General features: G+C 33.7%; 1 protein-coding gene across 3 annotated transcripts in view; it reads left to right on the top strand.

The window, feature by feature from the left end:
- LOC140450400 (glucose dehydrogenase [FAD, quinone]-like) overlaps positions 1-12,565 on the top strand; it is a 115,339-nt gene that overhangs the window by 68,788 nt on the left and 33,986 nt on the right. For all 3 annotated transcript variants that reach the window (XM_072544008.1, XM_072544009.1, XM_072544007.1), the window contains exon 2: positions 11,161-11,317. In XM_072544008.1, coding sequence (XP_072400109.1) covers positions 11,161-11,317 — 157 coding nt within the window. The remainder of the gene's footprint in view (positions 1-11,160; positions 11,318-12,565) is intronic.

The following is a 12,565-nucleotide window of genomic DNA, read 5'->3' as shown; positions in this document are numbered from 1 at the left end:
GAAGTAAAAATATTCTGTTACACAGAACACGCAGTATTGATAGTCCAAGATAAAGAGTCTTCAAAGATCAGTCCATAGATTAAACATAAGAGCAAAATAATTTAATATGACAATCTTATCTCAGAAAACTAAAATAAATGTAGTCAGGAAAGAACCAACCAGATGTAAAATGGAAATTGATTTCATCAGTATTGAACAAGTAATGGAAATAAAATACCTGGGAATTACACTGTTTTGCTATGAATACCTGGACAAAGAAGTGAGAGATCAAGAACAAAAAGCAAATAGGGCGGGCAGGATGCCTTAATAATACTATATGGCGAAACAGAGACATTAACACTAAGATGAAATCAAGAAATAATAAAGCCAGTGTAAGACCAATAATGACATATGCCTCAGAAACAAGACCCAACACAGCCACAACGCAAAGGCTACTGGAAACGGCAGAGATGAAAGTACTGTGAAGAATTACAGAAAATACGCTGAGATATCGAAAGAGAAGTGAAGACATTAGAAGGAAATGTAACATACAGTATATAAATGAATGGACACAAAATAGAAAAAAAGAATGGAATAACCACATAAGCAGAATGGAGGAGACCCGTGTCGTCAAAATAGAAAGATATGTCACCAATTGAAAGAAGAAGTAGCGGACGACCGCGCAAAAGATGGAGTGACAACCCATAGAGGTATTAATCCACCATTGAACACGCAGAATTGCTTATAAAGAGAAAGAAGAAGAAAAAGAACAACGAGATTTTCAAGGAATGATAATTCCTCAAGTTTGTCAATAAGCATACTGTCCTGAGTAAGTACTATATCTAGAGATGGGTATATGCAAACCATATTAAATGTAAAAGAGTTATTGGTTATGAGTAAGTGGATAATTTCTATACCTGGAACGACTATTGCTTTATTATTGATTGAAAAAATATTAGTAATTTAATTTGCTAAATAGATGCATACTCCCCCTTGATGAGTATACATACATGTCCCTACAAAATATAGTAAAATTATCAATGTTTACAATAACATCGGAGATAAAAGAATTAAGCTACGTTTCTTTTAAAAGAATCATATAAGGTTTTAAAAGTTGAGAAGAACTTACAAAGTCATTAAATTTGGACAAAAGAGAGTTTAAATTCGTATACATAAGAAGCCAATCCGTAAATTTTGGTGCATGAGAATTATGAACGAAATTTCATTATCTTTGGACAGCCATTCACATACTAAAATCATTTTCTACATTATTTTTACGAGTTTCAAGCTCAGCACAAAGTTCCTTTTCGAAAAATCGTTCAAATTTGGTGTTCAGAACTCATTATCACTTCGATTATGCGAGGATGACATTTATTTTGATTCGGTTTAGCGATTCTATATATAAGTTTATATAAGTAAACTAAATGTAAGACCCAATACTTAACATGTATTATGAGGTTTTTTTCCTCATAATTTATATCAGAATCACTAACAGGAGAATCTTAATGTCATCATTGCATGTGGTTGTTTTTTGTGACAGGTATTCTCAGGGTAAAGTTGATTTCATATAATCGAATGAACCAATGAACTTTCTTAAAACAAAGTCGTCCCAGGACCGCAACTCAACAGTATTGGCAATTTCATTTTAAAGTGATCTATTTTTTTTTATTTCGAAAAATATGTGTCTCGACAGCTAATGGTCATTGACACAGGTACAATTTACATTCTTGTTTACATGGTTATTACTTTACCTTGGGTACAAATTAGTTACAATACATTTTTTATAATACATTTTGTTTTATATTAAAGTGTATAACTTTGTGTTTTTTAAAAAGTTCAATACATTTTCATAGTTGCTGCTGTTTGAGATAAGTATGTCTTTTAGGTCGTTACCAAGATTGTATTTTCTTCTGGCCGCTAGGTAGCGTTGACACTCAAGAAGTACATGTGTTACGGAAGTCGTGCTGTTGCAGTACTGGCACAAAATCTGATTACTGGAATTCATTAGGTGTCCATGTGTAAGGCGTGTGTGCCCTATTCTCAATCTTCGAATGATAGATTTGTCCTTTCTTTTCATTGGTGGGAGCTGGTGGTAGAAAATGTTTGGTTGTAGAATGCTTAACTTGGTATTGCTTCTTTTCCAATGATCATTCCAAAGGTCCATTATTTTATGTTTGATTATTCCTTTTGAATCTGATGATGTTTGAATGTCTGTTGTTACGTTAAGAGAACATGCTTGTTTTGTTGCTTGATCGGCTTTTTCGTTACCTGGAATACCAACGTGTGATGGAATCCACAATATTGTTACTGTAATTCCATTAGTTTGAAGGCGATTACATATACTCTGGATTTCTTTAACTATTGGGTGGATAGAATGTACGTTTCTTATGGACTGCATGGAGGACAGAGAGTCCGTACAGATTGCTATAGTTTTATCATCGTTGAGTGGAGTTTTCACCGCTTGTAGTATTCCATATAGTTCAGCAGTATAAATACTGCAATTGCTGGAGAGTCGAAACAAGTTGACGGTGGTTGTAGTCGTTGTAACAGAACAGCCAACACCTTCTTCAGTCTTAGATGCATCTGAGTAAAGGATCTTATCGAAGTTGCATCGATGTAGTATTTCATAGAATCTTTGTTTGATAACGGAAGGTGATGTTTCATTCTTATTATATTTGGATAATTCGATATTGAAATTTGGAAGTTAACATATCCATGGAGGAGTTTGAGGGACCGTGAAAGGGCTGGTCGACAATAGATTGATATCTAAATAAGGAATTAACATCTGTATAGTTGACGGTACCATTCTAGGATTATTAGTAACTGGTAATTGTCTATTACAAATGAGGTTTCTTGTGGGATTTGTGGGATTTGCTGAAACTCTAGCGAAATAGAGCAGTAGAAGTTGTTGTCGTCTTAGATGAAGCGAGGGTTCGAAACATTCTACATGAATGCTTTCCACCGGACTGGATCGGAATGCTCCTAAACAGAGTCGAAGGGAAGTATTTTGGACTACATTTAGTGAACGTAGAAGTGAGTTACTTGATGACATGTAGAGAACACTACCATAGTTAAGTTTGGAGCGAATAAGAGCTCGATATATTTTTAGTAGTGTTTCCTCATCGGCTCCCCAACTATAATGAGCTAGTGATTTAAGAAGATTCATTCTTTGAAGGCAGCTACCCTTAAGTTCTCGAATGTGTGGTCTCCAGGAAAGTTTTTTATCGAAAATAATGCCAAGAAGCTTTATTTGATCTACTACTTGGAGAAAATTTCCATTCAGAGTAATGGTTGGAGATTGCGTGTTTTGTCTTCTGGTAAAATGAATAACTTTGGATTTGGATGGGGAGAAGTTAAGGCCGGATTGACTGGCCCAGTTGTTTATTTTACTTAGAGTGTTTTGTAGTAAAGTATTTGTGCTGGATGTGACCTTTCCATGACAGAATAATATTATGTCGTCAGCATATATTCCGTATTGTACAGGGTCGTTTATGAATGAACTAATATCGTTAATACTAAGGAGAAATAGTGTGCTGCTTAGGACAGACCCTTGTGGGACACCGTTTGTGGTTGTGTGCTGTGAGGAGGTTTTGCCATTAGTAATTACTTTAAAGGATCGCTCTGTGAGAAAATTTTTTATAAACGAATATATATTACCGGATAACTTGTTCTGGTTTAGTTTGTTTAGTATTACAGAAATCGGTATGGAGTCAAAAGCGCTTTCGATGTCAAGGAAGATTGCAATGACTTCATTTTTGTTAGATAGCGCAGTCGCAATTGTTGATTGCAGAAGTATAAGATTGTCCATGGTGCATCGATTTGGTCTGAAGCCTGATTGAAATTGGTCGAGGATTTTATTTTGTTCAAGGTACCAAAGTAATCTTTTATTAACCATTTTTTCTAGAAGTTTACATAATGTACAGGTGAGAGAGATTGGCCTGTATGAGTTTAGCGTGTCTAGGGATTGATCGCCTTTTTTGATAGGAATCGTTATGGATTGTTTCCATGGTGATGGGAATTTTTGGGAAGACCAAATGTTGTTGAACAGTTCTTTTCTATTTTAAAATGTATAATATATGTCTAAATTATCAAAATGAATGAGTCAGATAAAATTAAATTACTAGAAGAATTTTTCACCAAGTAACAAAAAACAAAATTTGTTTAATTTAATAATTTTTTGTATTTTGACAACGATTTCCGAAATGGAAATAAAAACGTCACAAATAAAATTATTTTCAACTTAAACTGTGGCTTATTCCCAATAAAAATAGTAATTGCATTACGATGCCACAAGAAAATAGCTTCAGAACAATAATAATAGAGGTAAAATATCTGCTGGACATAGTATGCTTGAAAATGAATTTGTTCATACATCCGTCCTAAAAATATCATTTTACACAGTTGCCGTCTAAAGTCCTTACAGAGACATTAGCTCAGCGTCAGCAACCCCTAAATTCGGAGTATCACGTTGCTATGCAAGGTATCTGTTAAAAACTTTAACATCACACCAACAAAGATATAACAAATAACAAGTTTTGAACCATTTTAAGGGTTTTTACTCAAGTACTCAGTGGCTTGACTCATGTACATCTGGTGAATATTTAACCACGTTGATTTTTCAAAATTGAATCTTTACGTTTGTATACACTAAAGTGGTAGTACTTATTCCAGGTCAATGCACTGATAAGGGACTTGTTAGACATTCTCTAAAGCTCTGGAGAGATTAGGAAATGCCGAAAGGTCTTAATCTCGATGAAGGAAAAATCCGAATCTGCACCTCCACGCGGTAGAGGACGGGCAACATCAATTTTGATGGCTAACGCAGATAGGGACCGAGTGATTGCCGGTATAAGCAGTCCCCCACTTACCGACCAACGGCTCCGGGCGGACGAGTTGGTAGGTGGTAGGGCACTCTTTTGTCCTGGGGCTGAGAAACCGGCCCCAAAGGCGGAAGAATCAATGGTTTGGTCAACGGCATAAGAATATAGAAGGCAACGAGAAACCACTATATTAAAGATCCCTATGGATATCTCTAGTACAATTATAATGGCTGTACAACTCAATAAAAAGTCGCATACTGATCATGGACATCGGAGACCAAGATCCGGCAAGAGAGGTCATTCCCATGACCACAGGGCCTCTCAGGTCGTTAATATGCAAAATCCCTGTGAAATACCCAATAAAACACCTTTAAGAAAAGTCCACACGAATTGTCTGAAGAGGATATCCACTTGGAACGTTAGGACGATGGCTCAATCAGGAAAAATCCAATGCGCAATTAAAGAAATGGAACGCATGAAAATAGAAATAATGGGCATAAGTGAAATGAGGTGGCCTGACTCAAGTTATTGTGATATAGAAGACTACAGAGTATACTATTCAGGATCAGAAAATGGTAAATATGAGAATGGGGTTGGAATTATCACGCATAAAAGTATAGCCAAACAAGTCAACAACTTCATACCAGTGAACGATAGAATCCTCCTGTTACAAATAAATACGTCACCGGTGAACACAAACATCATACAAGTCTATGCACCCACAGCAGACCATAGTGATGAAGAAATATCAGAATTCTACAAACAAATAAGCAACCTTATAAGAGATATACCGAGACACGAACTCCTTATAATCATGGGAGATTTCAATGCAAAAATAGGTAACGGAAAAGAAGGGCAACATATTGGTCCACATGGATCAGGAGAGAGAAATCAACGCGGAGAAACAATGAGTATCTTTGCAGCTGAGCATGACTTAATCGTGCTAAACACATTTTACAAACTACCGCCTAGACGCCTGTATACGTGGAAATCACCTAAAGACAACGGAGAAGACGTTATTATTAAAAATCAAATAGACTACACCTCATTCAAATTCGACGTGCAGTAAAAGTAAACAAAACCAGGCTATGCTACGTAAGACTCCATAGGCGTGCGGTTTTGCTTTCATATTTCTTATCAAATTAATAAAACAGTATGTACAATTAAAGATTTGTTTACTATGAACAACGAAGATAAAATATACAATGTTAGTATTATTTTCAAGGAAATTCAAAATTAGCTTCACTACTGTAAAATAAAAAGAAACTTATGGTTTGACAAAAATAATAAAGCAGTAATTGCAACGTTGTTTTGACACTTAAACGATCGAAATCAAAACATCAAATACACTTATTTTTTAAAGTATATTGTGTGTTAGTTCGCCTCAAAAGAAGTAACTTATTATTATGTTTTCAGTTTTTATTTGAAAAACAATAAAACTCGCGTGATCCAGATTACAAATGTTACCAGAAATTGAAATCTCATTTTATATAAATTTCGTAAATTTGAATACAGATATACCTTAACTTTAAATGTTTTCATAAACGAAAATTTTGCATTAAAAAAAAATAAGGTGCACTTGGAGAAGTGCCGCCAGAAGTAAAAACTTCTTAAATTGCGTTGAAATTATGAGTATTAATATCTAAGAGCTTCCGGTTTAAACGGGGCTGCCAGTCAAGAACTGAGCTCTTAATCGCACCCCATTCGTTTTTTAAAGTAAACGAAGTTTCAAACAAAAACCTATGCAAATGTCCGAGAAAATCATTCGTCAAAAATAAAAACATTTTACATATCTGACTAATAAATAAAACAAAAAACTCACAGTGTAAATTAATATTTTATTCATAATCAGAGTCTGACGTGCTGCTCTCATTAACTACGTTAATTATCAGTGGTTCAACTTGAGTCTCAATGATATTGTCAAGATCCCACATCTTTTGTTCGACTTTCTGCTGAACATGCTGTATACATTTAATAATTTAATACGAAAGCAAAACCGTATGCCAAATTTTGATTTATTGACTAAGAAGGCTTCTGGCTGAGTACAAAATAAACAACTGATCAAATCCTATCACGCGATATAGAAAATGAAAGGAAAGGATATAACGAATATATTAAGATAGAAAATCAATTACATATCTTAATAGATTCGTTATATCGTCCCTTTTCATTTGCTATGTCGCAAGTTAGGTTTCGATCAGTTGTTTATTTTGAATTTAGCCAGAGGCCTTCCTTAAGTCAATAAATCAAAATTTGTCTATAGTAAATTTATTTTCATTCATAGTGCCTTATGATATCTCGTACATAACTATACGTTCTATATAATCAAGATCCTGTGTAGTGCCATTTTGGTAGTCGCCATGTTTTTTTCTATCTTAATATATTCGTTATATACTCCCCGTTTAATAAATATCGACAACCGAGTTGAAGAAAGCGGATATTCAAAAGTGGCTGCGATCAAAAGTTTTGACAATTCAGTTCTAAAAGTCGAGCTTTTGACTATTGTGAATAAACATAAAAAAATACACTATTGTTAGCATATTGTAGATGAAATGGGTAAAGAAAAAAGAAGGTATTCACAGGCACACGAGGTAGATTCTGAGTAAAATATTACCTAAGTTACACTTTGAGTTTTTTGTTTTATTTATTACTCAGATATGTTGAATGTTTTTATTTTTGACAAGATTTTTCTGACCTTTGCATAGGTTTTTGCTTTGAAATTTCGTTTTCCTTAAACCAACGAATGGAGTGCCATTAAGAGCTCAGTTCACGAGTGGCAACTCCGTTCCAACCTTAAATATTACGTTAAAAACATTTTTACACATTTAATGTAATTGTATTTTAATTCCGTGCATTACAATAACGGATTCACGTTATTATGTTGTTGGAAAACCTCATTCTAACATGTTTATTCAGTTATTTTCAGTTCTGTTATTCCTGTGAACGACTTATGCTACGATGTCTACTTCATATTTTCATATGTATTTCATAATACAGGAAAATATAGGTTTATACATCGTTAAAATCATGATCTGGGAGTGCCCCTCGTAACAATCATACTGTTTATTTATACTTACCGCAGCTCTATCTTGTATTTAGTGTAGAAATGTTTAGAAAGGTTTTCGAAGCCCCGCCCATTGTAACGTCAGAGGTGAGGTAGTCCATTAATAAACACAACTGACCGTTTCCACTAAACAGACTTGAGTTTCAAAAACTCGGGACTCGAAAAACAAACCGAACTGTTTCAAAACACGCCAGTCTTTAGTAAAGTTTGTGAAAAGTTGCTATTTTGTTTTATTGGATACGAGTTTGTGTTTTGTTTTGTTTTTATTTTGTCCGTTTGGTGGGAAACCGCCATTAGATATTACATTTAATTTTAAAACAATTTTTACATATTTAATTTAATTTTATTAATTCAATGCATTACAATAACGAATTCGCATATTATGTTGTTGGAAAACCTCATTCTAACATTTATTAATTTAATTTTATCTTTGTTATTCTTCTGATCATAAAATATAAATGATAACATTTATTATAAATATAAATGAATAAATTCAAGCGCTGTAATTCCCTGACGCACGCCCTTGCTAAAATATTATCACTAGAACAACAGTGGTCCAATTAAGTTATGGCAATTCTTCCGCGTACAAGGACTACTAAATGATATGGTATGCTGAGTTTCGTATACGATGTCTATTTATATAGTTTATGAGGTGGATATTATGTACGTTTATACATTGTAAATCGTGATTTGGGAGTGCTCCTCGTAATATTCATAATGTTGATAACGTGTGTTGGTTTGTTTACTGCTACTGCATCTTTAAGATAAATTTGGTGTATATGCTTGTTAACAAAAGATGTCGAAATAGTTTCAACAGTATTAAAACCTACCCAGGCGCTGATATTCAATCTGACCACAATCCTTTAGTGGGCGTGTATAGAACTAAGTTAAAGAAAATACGCGGAAAAACTGTAAAAAAACATGACATGAGAAAACTGAAATGTAGCGAAGTAAAAGAAATAGTCAGCAAAACATTAAATAGAAAATTTAAAGAAATCGATAATACAACGGAAAGCACAGAAGATAAGATATAATCCCTTAAGAAAACAATAGACGACATTAAAGACAATTTTATGAAGAACGAAGAAGGTAAGAATAAGACATGGATGACGACAGAGATTCTGCAACTAATGGAAGAAAGAAGGAAAAACAAGAACGATAACTCCATGTATAAAACATTACAGCGAGAGATACAGAGAAAGATCAGAGAAGCCAAACAGAAAGAACTGGAGAAAAAATGCCAAGAAATCGAAATTCTCCAAAGTAAATACGATGACTTCAACGTGCATAAGAAGGTAAGAGAAATTACAGGTAAATGTAAAAACAGAAGAATAAGTAAACTTGTTAATGACAATGGAGAGATAATCGTGGACAAAGAGAGTATCAATGATACCTGGAAAAATTACATAAGAAATTTATTTTTTGATGAGGGAGAGAACCAGCCCCCAATACCTACGGAAACAGGACCACCTATACTAGTGGCAGAAATAAGAGCAGCCATAATATCACTAAAAGAAGTTAGAGCTCCAGGACCAGACGGAGTACAATCTGAATTTCTTAAACTTCTTGATGATGAATCTTTAAGAGTACTATGTAAAATCTTCAATAATATCTATGACACAGGCAATATCCCAAAAGATTGGCTACTTTCAGAATTTATTACCTTACCAAAGAAACAGGGAGCAAAAAAAGTGCGGAGAATATAGGCTAATAAGTCTAATGAGCCATACATTAAAACTTTTTCTTAAAATTATACATCGTAGAATATACAAGCTATGCGAAGAGAGAATACAAGACACACAGTTTGGATTCATGAAGGGCGTAGGTACAAGAGATGCACTGTTTAGTCTACAAGTATTATTTCAAAGATGCAGAGATATGACTTGCGATATTTACACCTGCTTTGTGGACTACCAAAAAGCATTTGATACAGTTCAACACCAAAAAATGATGGATATTCTAACAAAAGCCCAAATGGATGATAAAGATCGGCGTATAATACAAAATTTATACTGGAACCAATCAGCCACAATAAGAACCAATTTTGGAGGTGAATAAACGGAAATGATCCAGATTCTACGAGGCGTTAGACAAGGTTGTATACTTTCACCTATATTATTTAATCTATATTCAGAGGAAATATTTAGTGAAGCCTTGGAAAAATGCGAACATGGAATACTTCTAAATGGAGAACGCCTAAACAACATCCGTTATGCAGACGACACCGTTATTTTGCAGACAGTTTGAACAGTTTACAGCAACTGATAAACAAAGTAAATGAAGTAAGTGAAAGATTTGGACTTCAAGTAAATATAACAAAAACTAAATTTATGATCATCAGCAAAAATAAAGTTAGAGACGCTCAACTACTTATCAATAATACACCAGTGGACCGAGTAAAACAGTATAACTATCTTGGAACAACAGTAAATGAACAATGGGATCACTCACAGGAAATAAAATGTAGAATAGAGAAGGCTAGGAGTGCATTCAATAACATGGCCAAACTCTTTAAAAGCCACAATCTTAATCTGGAGATAAAAGTAAGGCTCCTACGATGTTATATCTTCTCAATATTGTATTACGGAGTTGAATCCTGGACACTAACTGAAGCAATGGAGAAAAAACTTGAAGCCTTCGAGATGTGGCTATACAGGCGAATTCTAAGGATATCATGGACAGACAAGATAACCAACGAGACCGTATTACGAAGAGTGGGCAAAGAAAGAGAGGTGATGTATACCATTAAAAGGAGAAAGTTGGAATATCTCGGACATATAATGAGAAACAGCACTAAATACAGATTACTGAAGGTAATCCTACAGTGTAAAGTATTCGGAAAGCGAGGAATTGGGAGAAGGAGAATATCATGGTTGAAGAACCTGAGGAAATGGTTCTCCACAACAACAACGAATCTATTTAAAGCATCAGTCAATAAAATAATTATAGCCAGAATGATTGCCAATATTCGGAACGAATAGGCACTGAAAGAAGAAGAAGACTCAGTGGCTTGACTCATGTACATCTGGTGAATATTTAACCACGTTGATTTTTCAAAATTGAATCTTTACGTTTGTATACACTAAAGTGGTAGTACTTATTCCAGGTCAATGCACTGATAAGGGACTAAGTCAGAAAACGTCCTGTTGTGATGTAGCTCGAAAGAGTATTTTTAATTATATACCTTTTATACCGGATTTTTAAGAAAATTTTTTTTAATAAATTACAGCTCTATTATGAAGCATAACAAACATTCAAATATAAAATAAAAGTGTTTAACATTTTTTTTATTTTCAGAAAGCTGCATTAGTGTTGGCGCTCTTATTTGTATTCTGGACTCCTGCAGCCGAAGCACAGTTGTATGTATTCGTAGGGAAATTAATTGACTTTCTTTTGGATGCATCAAGTATACAAACAGTTTTATTTCCTTTCTACCCCGATCAACAATTGGGAAGTAAGTTTTTGAATATTGTTTTCATAATTTTAAAATTATAATTTATAATACAGGCCTTATAAATATCTGTAAAAGCAATTATATTTAATGATAATTTGTCTATAAAATATAAAAATTAAGGTGCAATTATTATCAATATTCACCTTTAACGAAAATCGTAAATGTTTAAAGTAATGTATGAAAAACTGTTTTGTTAATATTCTTTAGTATAATATTAATTTATATGATAAAACCTTCAAGGTCCTAAACATACACAAGAATATATATATATATATATATATATATATATATATATATATATATATATACATATATATATATATATATATATATATATATATATATATATATATATATATATATTTAATTTTAGGCCTTTTATTTATTTATTATTTTAGGCCTTTATTTATTTTTATTATGTAGAATGTGATCGTTCCTCGGTTAGTGAATCGTTATATACCGCATAATTTTTTATATCTTCAACGAGATGGCAGATACAGAAAATACACAAACATCTTCGCCATCCAAAAAGGAAAAGAAGGCAAAACATCGACGGGCAAAAAATTATTCCCCAACGTCTCAAATGGTGAATAATGCTATAAAAGGAATGAAGGAAAGTGGTGGTTCGAAGGAAAGTATTCGAAATGCAATTTTAATTATAATATTAGGTGTAAAATTTATTTGCTGCATTAATTAATATTGTGTATGATTACTAAAAGTTCAGTACGATCAGGAAATAAAACTAGGGTTTTTGCGTCAGACTCGAGTTATGCCGCAATTTAAACGTCAGACTTTTTTAGCATTCATTAAGTATTGCTTTTTTTGACAATATATATCTATATCTGACGAGTATTAATCATTTTAGAGATGGCGTGAGAAGGGCACGTTTGACGCGTCAGACTGGAAAAAGGGCTTGCTGTTGGTGTCAGACAACAATAGAACCGTTAGTTTCCTCATTAAAGCAAGGCATACAGAAAAAATTAGCTGGTTATTCATCATTTTTGCACTGACCGTTTTTCGGTTATGTTTGGGGGGGGGGGGGGTGGACACCCTTACCGTCCCATCTATGGCGTCAGAGAATATTATTTCCTTTTATTATTCACTTAATTCAAGTCAATTCAATAAATATGGCAAGAGTATGTATCATTTTTGCACATGTCGTGAAACGGTCATGTTTCGGAAAATATAGGGGGAAAACGCCCCCGAACCAAAAAGATCACAGAGGAAAACTGTAGCAGACTTGGTCTA

This window comes from Diabrotica undecimpunctata, chromosome 9, assembly GCF_040954645.1.
Source record: "Diabrotica undecimpunctata isolate CICGRU chromosome 9, icDiaUnde3, whole genome shotgun sequence".
Lineage (NCBI taxonomy): Eukaryota > Metazoa > Arthropoda > Insecta > Coleoptera > Chrysomelidae > Diabrotica > Diabrotica undecimpunctata.
This window is presented reverse-complemented; position numbering and strand designations above follow the sequence as displayed.